A 15,477-nucleotide genomic window follows, 5' to 3' on the forward strand; every position below is an offset into this window, starting at 1 on the left:
AATCAACACAAACCTAAATGTCCTCACATGAGCTTTAAGCAAAACTTGTAGACGATAAAATGGAAGACACGACCCCTGAGGACAAAGGGGTATATCTAATCTCAGTCTATCTAAGTAGTTAAAGTAAAGGCCCTCTTGTCTGCAGGCTGAAAGCCGTCAGTCATCTGACAGCTGACAGAAGTGGTGACATGCATTAAAAATAACTAAACAGAAATAAATAATGGTAGTCCTGATGGTCTCATTTGCTTTTATAAGTCATACAGACGCACTTTCTTGTGATGGCTGAATATAAAGAGTCAATGAATAGAACAGAACATATCTGTTAAATACCATGACACCTGACAGATTTAATCGATCTTTCCATTATCTGACCTTTGGTAAAATAGTAGTTGATCGCAATAATCACTCTTCCCACAATCCTCTGAATGACTTATAAAAACCACAGATGTGTGATTCAAAGAAAAATTATACAACTGCGAAAAAGAGCCAAGTGACATCTGATAGAAAGTGCTAAGAACCTAATAGTCTTTTATTGTGTTTTCACTTACATTTTGTATATTTGCTCTTCTTTTTTTAACAATAGATTTACAAAATAATAACATCACTTTCTTAAAATAGCAAAGTAATTGAATATTCATGAAATAAATAACGTATTTCCAAGCAGATTTCTAGCAACACCAAGGGCCAACATTGCACTATAAGCATTCACACCTAATGACCGACCGCGTCATTCGTTACTGGAGCTCACTCGACATTATGTACAATCAAAGGACAAATCAGCAGGTGCACACACAAACGTACATACACACACAGAGCAGCCAGTTTCTTGTGCATCTACAGCTGCAAAAACAAACTATTTTGTTACATGCATATTCATGTCAATAGCAACAGGGGCAGGAAGGTAAAGGGAGGGTGTCTGTCTGTCTCCACGCTGCACCTCTGCAGGCTTCACAACTTTACATTCCCTTGCATAGATTCTTGTATTGTGGAATGGACTGAAATCATCCCCTCCTTAAAACTGAAACCGATCAAAGAGGAATGGTCAGAAATCCGTCAGATGTTGAAGACCCTCGATCCACTTTGAAAGACGGCGGAGGGGTTCGGAGGGAGCTTGGTCCTCACCAGATGCTCCTGAGACAAAGAGAGAGAGAGAGAGAGAGAGAGAGACAGGTATAACAGCAGCAGTTTAGGAGATCACAGAGATGAAACCTGAGAGAGCAGCCTCCGTGTGTGCTCTCAAACTGGAGCCATGAAATGAGAGGAGACTGGTCGGGCTGTGCCGTCAGAAAGCATCAGGGCTGCTGTCTGAGTGCCAGCAGCCTGGACTCTGTTGCTATTTCCTGCTTAGTGTTGCTCTGCTGTGCTGATGGCAGCTCTTCTCAAAGCTGGACCAGAATCTATCAGAGCTGTGGATGATAAATAAAAGTCCTGTAACACTGAGAAGTCGCCCGTATTTTACTCTGTGCAGCAATTATTGGATCTGTCAAAGACACCTGGCAAGGCTGTATCTATCTTTACCTCGCAGTCTGAACCAAGAGTTTCAGTTTGTAGTATGTAGGGGTTTTCCCATGTATATGTATGTATGTCGTTTTTTTGACAACCTGGAAACACATCTGTTTAAAGAGAAAGAGAAAATACTTTATTTTGACAATAAAACATGATTTTTCCTTACTTTTTCAAATAAGAGGTAACTTCAGGGTTAACTCCGAGTTTTCAGTACTACAAAGGTGGTTCATTTCTTACCGGGGTAGATCACCATGGTAACACCTAACCTGCTCCGGAGCAGGTTATGTCCGAGATAAGAGATCAACCTGAACTCATCACCACCTATTGACCAATCAGGTCTCTTGAGTCAGGAGCTCTGTGAGCAGATCGTGAAAGGGAGGAGGAACAGAGAGCGGTAAAATGCTTCTGTTTTACTGTATGATTTTATGAAATATATGGTGCTCTGATAGTCTGGATTATGTGTAATTTCTTCATATCTTTTTAAAATCATAGTTTGCTCTGAGTTTGGAAAATATGCAGAGCTCCTTTATGTGAATGCACTCATAGAAACCCTGTGTTGCCTTATCGAGTTGATAACCAGCGCCGTGTGACGTGTTGAGCGCGATCTCCTTTGCCAGGTTAAGTGAAGCCAGATCAGGAAAAGAGACCCTGGGTATGTTGAACTCGCTTTGTAGTATAGGCCCCTGACGAAGGCCCAAGTTGTGTCAAAATATTGAAATTATTAAAGCTAGGGATGCACGATATTGGATTTTATGCCAAAATTTGATATGCCGATATTTTACAACTAATTTAGCCAATTACCGATACCGATATTTTTTTCCTGCACACCGAATTGCAGAGATCATCAACTCTCTTCTGTATTGGAATTAGCGTACAGTATAATGGTGATACTCTTATCACATTTGTTACAACGGTCGGGGTGACGGGTCTTGAGATGGTTAATCAAGTTTGTAGTGTTGAAAGACTTTGCCTTGGCTCCTCCTCGCATCACCGAAGCTGAGCAGTCATTGCAAATAGCAGTTTTGCTTTCTATTTCGGACACTTTGAAAAACTTCCACACCACGGACATTTTGGCTTCTAACTCTCTCATGCTGCAGGTAGACAGACATGACGTCATCACGCTGCGCCGTGCAGGTCTTCTTCGCGCCGGGGACATTGCGCCGAGGTCGGGCATTTAATCAAGTATGCAGCAGCCCATTATTTTATCAGCTAATTATATTGGCGGATATTGGCGGATATCGGCGGATATCGGCGTGTTGGCCGATGTCCGATAGTTAATTTTTAAGCCAATATCGTCCGATACCGATAACATGCCGATAATATCGTGCATCCCTAATTAAAGCTTTCTGTGGCATGGAGTTGGTGTGCAGTCTTTTCTTGTTGATGCTGTTGTTTAGATTGCTCTGTGCCTACGGATGTGTGCTTAAAGATTTCCTTGCAAAGAAACGTTGTGCAAATTCAGAAATCATGTAAATTCAAAGACATATACAAAAGCCTAAAACAAACATACCTGGAGGACAGACTGTCGTCAAACTGTCCCCTGAGACCAACAGAGGTCTCTGAGACCAACCGAGGAAAGTTTGATTGCAGGTAATACAGTAGCATGGTAGTTTTGTTGCCATCCCGGGCATTCCCCCACCTGGCACTGACTCTCCCTTCTCTCACATCACCACCGTGTCTTCTTCATCCCCGGTGGCAGAGTCCTATTTATTTTTGAATTCTCTTTGTGTTTTTGAATTTGCAACCTGTTTCTCCAACTAAATATCTTTTGGATCGTTGCAGGGTGTTTGCACTTGTGGGCCACCGTATATTTCAGCTCAGGAGCATAAATATGAGTGTGGCAGCTTTCACGAGATAATCAGAGTGTAAGTCATCAGAGAGATTGACGCGTTGCTGTCCCAGCAGCACTTTGAATGTGACGGTGCAGCGCTGTGGGTGGCAGGGAAGGCAGTACATGTTGTTCAGCAAGTCAGATTGGTGTGAGTGTGTTCGCCTACTCCCCCCTCCCACACGCACGCACACACTTTCAGGCTTTTGTGCTCTGTGTAGCAGCCAGGTCTGCCTCTCTCCTAAATTAGATTGGTGCCAAAGAAGACTGCAACCCGGTGCAACATCACATCACACTTTAACAGAAAATCCATCAACCCCTCCCCCACCTCACCCTCTCTTTCTCTATCACACGCTGTATCTCATTCCCCTCTGCTCATCTTTCCCCCTATCTTTGTCTCTTTTCCCTCAACCTTCTTCTGTCTTCTTTGCGCTTAATACAATTCTCTCTCTCCCTCTCTCCTCCTCCTCCCTGCCTGAGTCCTGCCAAATTGGCACAGGTTTCTGTTTCTCTGTAGTCCTGGGCAGCGTGGGAAAAGGGAAGAGGTCCAAGTGAAAGAAAAGGGGAGAGAAGTAGTGGAAGAAAGCCTGGCTTGGGGAATGTAGAAAAAATTAGGGAACAAAAACAAAAAAAGGGGGAGACAGAGGAAAACAAAGGAACAATACTTAATGGGGTTATGCAGGGGCTGCCTGCTTTATAAACCTTTATGTGGGGATGGTTTTAAAGAAGCGAGGAGTAAAAATGTTTCAGATTATATTAATAGTTACGCTAGGTTTTGGGGGAATACATAAATGCCAAATATACCATTTGGAGTCTCCTAATAGTAAAATGTATTTTAAATTGATGCTAGTTGTAACACCTAATAGCCTTCAGCCATTCAGCCATTTATGAGACAGTGGATGTATGTAAGAGGCCCCAAACTCCTCTCTTTGTAGTTATTTTGCGACTCTTTGTGGTCGTTTCATGCCTCTTTTGTCATGTTACATCTCTTTATAGTTGTTTTGCATCTCTTTGTAGTCATTTTGGGTCCCAATTTATCTATATTGGTCTCGTGGCAGTTATTTTGTCTCTATGTGGTTGTTTAGCATGACTTTGTAGTTGTTCTGTCTCTGTAGTTGTCTTGTGTGCCTTTGTAGTTGTTTTGTCTTTTTATAGTTGTTTTGCATCTCTATATGGTCGTCAAGCAACACTTTGAAGTTTTTAAGCATCTCTTTGTTTTGTTTCTTGTCTCTTTATGCATATTTAGCATCCCTTCGTGGCTGCTTTTTGTCTTTGTAGTTGTTGTATGTGTCTGTAGTTGTCTTATGTGTCTTTGTAGTTGTTTTGTGTCTCTATGTGGTCGTTTGGCAACACTGAAGTTGTTTAGCTTACCTTTGTTTTATTTTTTGGTCTCTTCATGGTCATTAGCATCCCTTTATGGCTGTTTTGTGTCTTTGTGTTTGTTGTATGTGTCTCTGTAGTTGTCTTGTGTGTCTTTGTAGTTGTTTTGTTTCTCTTTACAGTCATTTTACAACACTGGGTTGTTTCCTGTCCCATTATGGTAATTTAATTTTGTCGCTGTTTGGTGCATCTTTGTAGTTGTGTGTCTGTAGTTTTCTTGTGTGTCTTTGAAGTTGTGTATTTATTTGTAGTTGTGTGTCTCTGTAGTTGTGTGTGTGTCTTAACTGTCATTTTGCAACTCTGTGTAGTTGTTTAGCATCCCCTTGTGTTGTGTCTTGTATCTATATGGTCATTTCCCTCTATGGCTGTTTTGTGTGGTTATTTTGTGTCTCATTGTGGTTGCGTGTGCATTTGTAGTTGTTTATGCGTCTTTACATTTGTTTTGCAACACTGTGAAGTTGTTAAGCATCTTGGTGTTGCCTTTTGTCTCTTTGTGGTCGTCTTGCATTGCCTTGTGTTGGTTTGACAGTCACGTTATACACAGACTGATTCTAACAAGCCGACTATCTATCGCCTTCTATCTCTGGTAATGGGGGCAGTGGGGCACCCTCTGGCCCCGCCCCTGGGTAAATAGAGACACATGAGATGAAGGTAAAAGGCAAAGTAATTTTTAGGCTGTACTGTCCCTGCAGGTTTTCTATCCTCTTCATACAGTTTAAATCCATTTCCATCCCTCTGCTGTGCATCTATGTTACTCCCATAAACACACACGGCACTGTTGTACATTGTGTTCAGATGTTAAGCAGGGTTGCCCATGAGCTCCGAGAGCACAATCCTAAATCTGAGGGGGGCTGCTGCCTCTTAGCCGACTACAAAACAACCAAAGATTTGCCATAACAAGAGTTTCCCATCTGAGGTTTTTACTCTGCGCGCCGAATGTGTTCGCCATTCAGCCGTTTTTGTCTTGCTTATCCCTGAGACACACTTCGGATTATACCCTCTCAAATCTGTTTGCCCCGCGCCCGGTTTCAGGTTTAACAGAGGTTCATTCTCTCATCTGACAGCTCGCAGAATAACCTCTCACTGGGATGCTTTAAATTAGGTTTGCAAGTTGAATGAGTTCAAGAAAACACGTCTCTCTCATCGTGCTTTAATCACTCAATTGTCTGCTGCGTGTCATACAATTAGAGACATCTCTTATCAGAGGAGATGGATTTCTATCTCTTATAGGTGGGGGGGCGAACAATTTGGCAGATTGATTTGAGTAATAATGAGAATTTCATGGCTGCCCGACTCCTTTATCATCAGGAGCAGATTTTGATTTCAGCAGCTTATTTGGGACTTAAGCGTTAAATCTTTTAATGAATAGATCCACACGCTCTAAATGAGGACGCTTCGGCGGCTGGTGATAACACAGTTTGGAGTGCTTCACAGAATCGCAGCACAAACTGAGAATGCCCTCGAAGACAAAACACCAGCAGAGTGCCATGACCCTCCCGGAGTCATGCATGCAGGAGTGGGATGTGTGATACTCGGTCAGACACCTCCGCAGGGGGGCTGGTGAGTCAGGAGCGAGTTGGCAGAGAGTGGGAGGACGGTGACCGAGGTGGATTATCTAAAATCAACTTGATTTGCTGCCAGGTTGGTGTGTGTCGCGCTGCCAGATTGTGGTATAGCTGGAAAACTGCACCGAGAACATGAAGGTGTGAGTGTAATATGGGCTGCAGTGCTCAGTCCCACAGTGTACCGCCAGCAGCACATCCCTCCTTAATGTGCCGTGAACTCTCACTCCAACTGGGCCAGAGGTATTAATAGAGTCTGTGTCCCGCCACTGACATCTCTTACTTTGACCTCCATCACAGTCACACAGGAAACTGAGGGACAGAACGACCTAATATGGGAACTATTATACACTATGTAAATAACCACAAGGTTACTTTAATTTATTCCGTTAATTTCAGTTATTCAGCTTTGTTGAAGGTAAATGATATTTCCATCTCAGTGCTATCAAACGGGATGATGCATTTTTTAGATCAGGAGATTTTTCTGTAGTTTTTTTAAGCCTCAGAAGGGGGAGAATTTTCTCAGCTCATAACTGAACACAGCATTTTCAGAGACTTTAATTCTAGTGTGCAAATAATGAATCTTTTATTCAGTCATTAGCCTAAAAGTAGTTAAATTGGAATAAGCTGAAATCTACCTATAAAATATTCACTAAACTTCCCCATCTTCCCAAACACAGAGGACCTCAGTGTCCTCAATGATAGCTACAGGCCTGAACGCAGCTTTCAACACAAAACCACCTTCTGTAACTTTCACAGATACCTCTCAGAGTGACATTTATCGGAGCAGTTGTTACGCAGTGTGCAAGCAGACAAACAAGCCTGACCTGGCCTGGATCAGCCCAGCCCAGCTCCCTACTGGCAGATGGCTCCATTGGGTATGGGTGGGGAAGAGGGATGGCACTAAACCTCTGGAGATTCCCAAAAACCGTCTCACTAACAGTCACGCAAAGTCTGACCTGAGCATCAGCACCGAGGGAGGGGGAGGAGGAGGGGGTCTTTATCCCACATTAATCTGGAACAACCTGACTGAACCGATGAGTTTTCGGCTTCCTGCGTAAATCCTGTCACCTTGTTGCCGTCAGCTCTGCTTCAATCACTCTGCAGCTGGTTATGTACGGGCACGTCTCTCGCTCGTTATAAATCTGGGACAAAATATACAACTGTGAATATTTGGGTGATTCTTCAACTGTCGTCAGTTTGTTTACCATACATGTCATTAAAATGTATGAAAGCTCAGTCACGTCTTGTTGAATTATATTCTCACTGCAAGTTTTTTGTACAGCAGGAAAACTTTTGACCCTTCAAAATGTAGACTCTGGATACAAACTGAGATCAAGTTTGCTCTTAAATTGTTGTTTTTGGGCAACAGTTGGAAGAGTTACAGATTTTCTGTTCTCATCGGGCCTGCTGTATTCAGGTCAGAGTGATGAGCGTAGCACCAGCAGTGTGTTATCTAACACAGCACACGGCCTGTTTTAAACAGCTGGGTCACTTTGAGCTGCTTAGGGACACAATGCTGTATCACTTCTCTGAGACGCCCCAACAGCAACAAGCCCCCGAGGAGATGAGTGATGACGAGTTTAAGAAGAAGCGAGCTGCTTTTTAAACCTGTAGCTCTTCTAGTGAACTCATTGAACCCACAGCTTTTTTGGTAATGTGCATCACATGCTCGATACTTAATGAAAAAAATGACTGCCTGTGCTTACCTCCCCCCTGGTTGTTACACTGAGCTCCGTCCTCTCAGGCAGGACGCTCTGCTGGAGGCTGGAGACGCTGGGTGAGCTGCCGGCCTGCAGCGCAGCAGGGATGGGCGGGGGGACAGCAGCAGGTTGTATGTTTGTGCTAGCAGACGGGATGACGTGCTCCCCCTGATGCAGCCCTGTGATGGACCTGCTGTGGGCCTCCCCGCTGTAGGCAGCCTGGTAGCTGGTCTCACGAGGGACCTGGGTGGCCTCAGTGCCAGGGCTGGAGTATTGAGCTGGAGGGGTTTTCCTTGCACTTTTGGCCGGTTTTACCCCCGTCCACGGCCTGAACTCTTGCCTAGAGGAGGAGAGATGCATCAGTGGGTTGACAGGCACCATGTGGAGTACATTTAGTGCTGGTTTAAAGGTTGTATCAGGCATGTTTTTAAAGTAGACGACTGATGGTGACCTAAAGAGCTTATATTAACTAGGTTTCTATAATGATTTTTTTTTTTTTTACTCAACTGCACAGTTTCACTTCTTCCTGCCTCTAATATATTTTCACATTTATCACACTGAAAAAATGAGCATCCCTCCTCAGTTGCACTTCCTGCATTTCATTGGAATCTACATGACATGAGAGGAATTGTGATCAAATAAAATGCTCTTAAATCTAAAGCAAACATTCATACTTCAGTTCAAATGAACATAAAAGTTGTGAGAGAATTATTGATGACCCCTCCTCTATGCAGGCTTTCTGGGTCGACCCTTGAAGTCAATGAACTATTTATAAAACGCAGCAAATTAGGCGGCAAAGCGGGCATCAACTTCCCAGCAGCCCCCAGGTCTCCGGACTGGTCCAGACAGGTGCTGAAACAGGTCAAAAACGGTGACATGTCCTACCTGTAGGAGCTGGTTTTCCTCTCCTCCGTCCCCTGCTGCTCCCCCCACCTCTGCCCCCTGCCCCGCTCCTCTCTTTCCCCCGGGTGGTAACTGTTCACCGGGCTGTCCGACACACTGTCCGCCCTGCTGCCCCCGTTACTAATCCACGGAAAGTTCTCCTTACGGGGAATGGGCCACGGTTTGAAATCCTGCTTGTACTGGGTGACGCTGGGGAAAGGCACTCCGGGTGGGTGGTAGTCCTCCCGGGGCTTGTAACTGGGCTCCTTCCGTGCCCTGAAAGACCCCCGGGTCCCCGGGCCATCTGCGGGCGCATGAGGGGAGCCGGAGGCGGCACGCTGGTCCGGGGTTGAGTAGTTATTCCCGGGCGCGCGCTCCGAGGCGGTAACCTGTTTGGTGACGGACCGCACCTCCTGGTCGGCGATGTCCGAGTAGTTCTGGATGGTGAGCGGCACGGAAAGATCCGATTTGTCGAACTGGTTCCAGAAGCGAGCCAGGCAGCACACTCTGCTGATGCACGGCCAAGCCATACCCCACTAACTGTTTGACTAGTGGAGGAGAAGAAGAAAAATAAAACAAAAAGAACAGAAAAGAAGAGAAAACGGCGAAAGATCAAAGGTTACATTCAGACAGAGTATCGTCCGTGTGTAGGAGAAAACACAGAGTCCAGGAGGAGTCCATGTCAGCAGCAGAGGAGTGCCAGCAGAGATGAACCGGGTCTGTCGGGGACCGTCATTGAATATTCCTCTCACGTGGTCTCTGATAGTGCCTCCACTATGCAGAGGAATCTGTGGCAAATTATTCTCCGCATCTTCAGCCGGATCCCAAGTGTCCGCCTCATCAGGTTCAAAATCAAATCTCAATATCTGGGTCCTCTATAAGCCAAGTGTGCGAAAGAACTTCACCCGGAGATGTTTTATGGCTTCTCCACTTGCCATCACTGATATTATTGATACTTAACTGTTGCCAGCCCTGCCGAGGTTACATAATTATGATGCAGCGTCAAACGTACAGTAAGCTATACAGTGTAGGTTTGTAGTCTGGGCTCAAGTCTCATCAAACCCAGTTGGAGAATGTGTTGATATTTATCTAACGGCTCTGGACATTTTTTGGAGGCAACTCTTTGCCATCAACTATGGGGGTCATGGGGTTCAGTATTAAATATATTTTATTTAAATAGATTTTTAAATAAGCCTAATTTCTTGCTTTGTCCTAGACATTTTGACGTCACATGAGGCAGAGCACAGGTGTAACTAATAAAATGAATGATGGCTTGATTCAATTTAGTCACCTTCAGGGACCTATGACTAGGGTCAGTAGACTATTGCATAGGCTATGCTAGTTTACTGGGACACTAAAGTAGAACATAGCTATTGTTAATGCTACGAAAGTTTTGGTTCCTTAGGGACGTTCCCCGTTCCCATGGCCCATAGGTTAGCCCATGTGGGGCTTAGAGCATTAACTTTCGTGCCCCAATGTAGGTTTTCTGGGGCTGACGGTTACCATATTCAGGCTGGCTAACGGTAATGTTAGCACGGCAACAGTATCGTTAGCTAAAAGAATGTTGTTAGTTGTTGGGCTTTAGCTGCTGGCACCTTATTTGTTATCACATATATTGTTTAAACTTGATATATAACAATTTTTTAGATTCCCGTCATTCAAATAAACTGAAACCTAAAACACAGTGGTTCAGCATTATAACAGCATTTGAGCTTCCCACACTTAACATGAGGTCAGAGGAAAATGGCTGCTGTGTGAATATGGGGAATTGTTAATAAATATTGGGGAAAAAAAGTTTACTTTAATTGTTGAAGCAGAAAGTAAGTTTTGACACCAGAGAGTATAGCCTGAAAGTAAATAACTTAACCATAGGGGTGACATGTCATGGTTCATCACATGGATTGTTTTCCCAGATGGCTCTGAAAAATTCTGTGTTGATAACCGAGTTTTCCGGCTACTTTGTCTGGACTATTTTTTCTGCTCTTTTCAGGATTAATCAACGTCAAACAGACAAATAAGTAAGAGACAATTAATAAATAAAAAGAACTCCAAAGTATGACACTATGAGCAAATTGTATCTTACTACACAGAGCCACTAAATCATCCTCAACATTAACTACTCTGCCTTTCTAGTGGCATTAGAAACGGATGAAGAGACCCTGAAGCACTCTGGTTCCTCTGAGATAACTGATTATTTGTCCATAATGGTGCATTGGCTGTTTAAAAAGACTGCAGACATTCAAACACTTATTTGCCAAGTTTATGAATAGAATTACAGTTCAGTGAGTGTGAAATGGAGGGATATGCATTAAGTTGACAGAATGGCACTTGATGCACTGAAGGCGTAAGAACTGTTGGAGCTGTTCACAGAGAAGAAGGCGAGATTAGCCTCTCACAGCGAGGCAGCACAGCACTTGAAGAAAAACTCACAGGGGTTCTCAGAAAAAGCCACTCTCGTTGATAAGATGCAGCACATAAATAATCTGAACTGTAAATTCAACTTCAAGTTCAGGACTTCTATAGTCTGGTTCTCACCACTGTACTCTCAGTGATAGATTGGCACAGTGTTATTTCTACTGTACGCCAAAGATACAAGCTGCAAACCACTTTCCAACAGCAAATAATGAACAACTGTTGTCAGGTTATCAGTTCATTTCTGATTGAGTTCAATGAACATTACCGAGGAAGTTAGATCCTCTGAAAAAAGCAGTGTGATACTACCATCTGCAGGATAATGCATGCCATTACTCTTTTCAACTTACTCTTGTTGTAGATGAACTAGCTATATTTATTTGTTATGTATTCTGTTAAAAAAAAGTCATCTGGAGTATTAAGATATTTTATTTAAGTACATGTGCAATAATAACGCAAAAAATACTCCATTAGAAGTTAAAGTCTTACATTTGTAGCCTTGCTTATGAAAAAGTACAGAAGTGCTTAAAGTCTAATAAGTAAAAGGACTTTTAATGCAGAAAATATAACCAGTAACTATACATTATAAGATGAAATCTATAGATAGTGATGCATCAATGCAAAAAAAACCCAACTAATTTGGATTAAAAAGTCAAAATATTTGAAAGATAGAATTTGGCTGTTCGAAACCCGTCTCCTCTTGTCTTATAAACCATCACACTAAATGTTGGGTTAGTGAAAGTGCCACATAAAGAGATTTAGAAACAGGTTAAGATCCTAACTAAACTTTTATCAAAACAAATGTTCTTTTTTCAAAATGCCTGGCCTTTACTGTCCTCTATAGGCACAAGTAGGAACTGAGCATCTATAACATTCTTAACTCGCATATCACAATTGCATCTTGAAACGTTACAGTAATTGCCGATGTCTAACAATACATACTTGCTTTTAATATGCATAACAGCTGTCACAATTAATGTTTATGAGAAAGCAGTGGTGGCAATGGTGCTCAAAATTGTGTGGTTGCATAAGGTTTCATTCATCGTTTTACGACAAATGTAAAATGGGATCAACTCTAATTTTGGATTATATATTTTTTTATCAGCTTGTAAATCAAACTGTAAAATTTTCAACTCTTATTGTGCAGCTACCTCTAGATTGCAAACGTGTTTGAAGTTTGATTGGTTTAACAACAAACTGTTGATTAATTAGTTACAATGTCTTGACTCCGGGAAAAGCATATACCTGAGATTTCTGATGGATTAGGCAGGTCTGTTTTGGTTCCAATAAAATGTAGGCCTATACCTTTAATAAAATAAACATTACACTGTAAACCTGCTGGAGGAAGAGTGACACACACACACACACACACACTGTTTACAATGTACAATGCGAATTTGACATTTTGTATGTTTTTATTTAATTTTCTCTGACGCTGTGTGATGTTCTTTTCAAACAACTTAATTATATTTTTATCTATCTTCTAAATTGTTAAATCTAAAACATTGAAGATAAATATGTGCGTCCAAAAGCAAAGGATGTGCATAGTACAGGAAAAAAAGAAGCTAAAAAGTTGAGAAGCTATAGTAGCGAGAAAGTGCAAGTGCAAGTGCATAATTGACCCGTTGCATCAACAAGCATATACTATCTAATGTACAATCTCCCCTCTTTGTTATTGTTTGTTCTTATATGTTGTGTTGTACAAAAAGTAGTATTAAACTTTTGTCATCAAGAGTAGCCTAACCTGTGATACCTAAACATTAAAAACACAGATTTGTTCTGTTCTTCACAGAAATTGGTAAGAGTTAAAAGAAAAGCACTGGGAAACTGATTTTGTTACAGCAATTATGTCGCCCATGGATTACAATACGAGATTTCAGGCTCTTTTTACTGATGTTTATTCACTTCTTTTTGTTTGGGCACCTTGGTTTGTACAACAAACCTTGTTTGTAGAAAGGATTGTGCAAGCAACCTTTCTTTCAGTGCTGGACTATGGGGATGTTATCTACAGACATGCGGCAACATCCACTCTTGCACCCTTAAACGCTGTCTACCATTCAGCCCTTAGATTTATAACTGGAGACAACTATGGCACCCATCACTGCCTTTTATATCAAAATGTGGGTTGGCCTTCTCTTTCTATTAGAAGAGACCAGCATTTGCTTTTATTTATTTATAAAGGGCTTCTTAAAAAATTGCCTCTTTATTTGTCATCCCTTCATGGATGGAGAGTTGCAAAACATAATACTTCAGAAATCTTCTCAAAAGTCTGATTGATTTCAGTTGTGATTGTTTTTAACTTCTTTAACTCGTTTTAATTGACCTTTATTATTTGTATGGCTTTCATTGTATTATACTTATTATGGTAATTTATGATGGATATTATAAATTTAAATGTATGTGTTTTATGTTTTATTGTACTCGGGTCTCTCTTGAAAATGAGATATTGAATCCCAATGGGACTTACCTGATTAAATAAAGGTTATTAGAATAAGAATAACTAAAAATACCAACATAGAAAACCATTTTCAGTTCGTACATTCCCTCATTAACAAACAGTTTACATGACGTGCACTGGAAATTAGCTAGCTTAATACAGACGATAGCAAAAGGCTAATTAACATTACCACTTTTGCCTGCTTGTAACCGTTGGCGGGGGTAACTTGGGTCTTCTTGGGGTCTTCTGAGTCCAAAATAGTTGCTAAGACAGTTCTTGTCGTCGTATTTTATCTTAAACTTAGTATGCACTCTTACTTTGTAAGTGACATGAAAGCGGAACTGCTTAACACGACGTAACAACTATAGCAACTAGCACTTTTCATCTCCGCATGTACGCCGTACGTTCCTGCCTCAAGTTAGCGGGAATAAACAACATTACTTCCGGTTTCCAGTTTCAAAATAAAAGCTCAAAGCACAAATTTACAAACGATGCTGACAGGGATGGCTGCTCTTACAGCAATTGTATCTTACCTGAAGTTCACTAAAATGCACCATGAAGGTTTCACACAAGTATTTAAGATATGAAAGCAGCAAAAACGTGTAGGGTTATGAAAGTGTTAAATCAGTTCGCTCCGCCTTCGCCTTTTCCTAAACCTTCACTTGCAAAGACATCAACAGAGCAATAAGCCCCCTTTAAAGTAACGACTCAAACAACTGTAAACGTTTAGGTCCGGGCTCAATTTAGTTTATATTTATTTAGCTGTAAATGATGTCTGCAGTACGTAGCGTACACACACTGTGAGTGACACTACCACTTTAATTCTGTAAAACTACAACACGTGGATCTATGTACCGATATCTGCCGGCGTTTTTACCGCACCAAGACACTAAAGAGGAATTCGTAAGTAGCTATAATAAGAATATGTTAGTCAAAACCCGTTCTTTATAGTGTGTGTTATCGTATGAAATTAAGTTAATTCAATTGAATTCCACTGGCTTGAAAAGTGGCTATATTCAGTTTACTCCTCCCCGCATGCGCTGTGTTACAGTTTTTGCTAACTACGGCAAGGGAGGTGCAAGACCGTTCCACAAGCCAAAACATTTACTTTCGCTTGCTAATCAGGGGTTTGTTAATGGAAAACTCTTGTGCCAGCTTCACTACCACTACAATAACACTAGTACTACACGCACGGGACATTAAGAGTCATGTCACCTACTCCAGTCATTTAGCTAGCTACGTCAACGGTTATCCATTTTGCTATCTACGTTCACGGTTAGCTATCTAACAACTTGTTAACAGCTACCTGTTCATGAACGGAAATGTAAGGCGGTAGTACCTAACCTCCGAAGAGAAAGATTTTTTCCCAGTCATATGTCATGATGAAACGACTATGTTAGATGGGGCTAATCAATAAAGCACTGTCGGAGTGATAGTTAGCCACTTACAGTTACATCTTGCGATACACCTCCCGACCATTGGTGGCCGCACTGAAGTGATGGCAATGAGCGAGGAAGACGTTAATAATCAATATATTGCTGCAACTGGGAGTTAAAACTCTAACCTGGTTGATACTAATCAAGCCATTTTTATTTTTTCTCAGTCAGTTGCTTTTACACCTCCCATTAAAAGGCAAGTTGGAAAAAATCAGTGGTTGTAAAAAAGCCAGGCCCTGATTGGTAACTACAAGTTTACTCTCCTTGTTATAAGTTGGAACTACTCTGAATGATTGATATTCATTGGTTTAGGCAGCAGAACTAGACCATA

At 41.9% G+C, this 15,477-nt stretch overlaps 2 protein-coding genes across 2 annotated transcripts in view; one reads left to right on the top strand and one right to left on the bottom strand.

Annotated features, from left to right (window-relative positions):
- Nucleotides 1–503: 503 nt before the first annotated feature.
- On the bottom strand, nt 504–9,800 carry map6d1 (MAP6 domain containing 1). The gene is made up of 3 exons (XM_069685235.1): nt 8,865–9,800; nt 7,986–8,319; nt 504–1,131 (listed from the first exon to the last, which is right to left on the bottom strand). Exons 1-3 carry the CDS (start codon nt 9,389–9,391, stop codon nt 1,054–1,056), a joined length of 939 nt encoding a protein of 312 aa, XP_069541336.1. The 5' UTR covers nt 9,392–9,800; the 3' UTR covers nt 504–1,053.
- Nucleotides 9,801–14,585: 4,785 nt separating this feature from the next.
- ece2a (endothelin converting enzyme 2a) overlaps nt 14,586–15,477 on the top strand; it is an 85,073-nt gene continuing 84,181 nt past the window's right edge. The window contains exon 1 of the mRNA XM_069685366.1: nt 14,586–14,613. The gene's annotated coding sequence lies outside the window, so the exon portion shown is untranslated. The remainder of the gene's footprint in view (nt 14,614–15,477) is intronic.

The sequence above is a fragment of the Semicossyphus pulcher genome, unplaced genomic scaffold (assembly GCF_022749685.1).
Source record: "Semicossyphus pulcher isolate SPU_LCO1_2020_fin unplaced genomic scaffold, fSemPul1.0.p SCAF_7, whole genome shotgun sequence".
Classification (NCBI taxonomy): Eukaryota; Metazoa; Chordata; class Actinopteri; order Labriformes; family Labridae; genus Semicossyphus; species Semicossyphus pulcher.

What these genes read in the sequence shown, in the direction of transcription:
- map6d1 (XM_069685235.1), bottom strand. Translation starts at nt 9,391, where the DNA reads ATGGCTTGGCCGTGCATCAGCAGAGTGTGCTGCCTGGCTCGCTTCTGG. An exon ending in AGGAAAACCAGCTCCTACAG is followed by an intron (nt 8,320 to 8,864) that starts GTAGGACATGTC and finishes CTCCTCCTCTAG; the next exon opens with GCAAGAGTTCAGGCCGTGGA. An exon ending in GTGTAACAACCAGGGGGGAG is followed by an intron (nt 1,132 to 7,985) that starts GTAAGCACAGGC and finishes TCTTTGTCTCAG; the next exon opens with GAGCATCTGGTGAGGACCAA.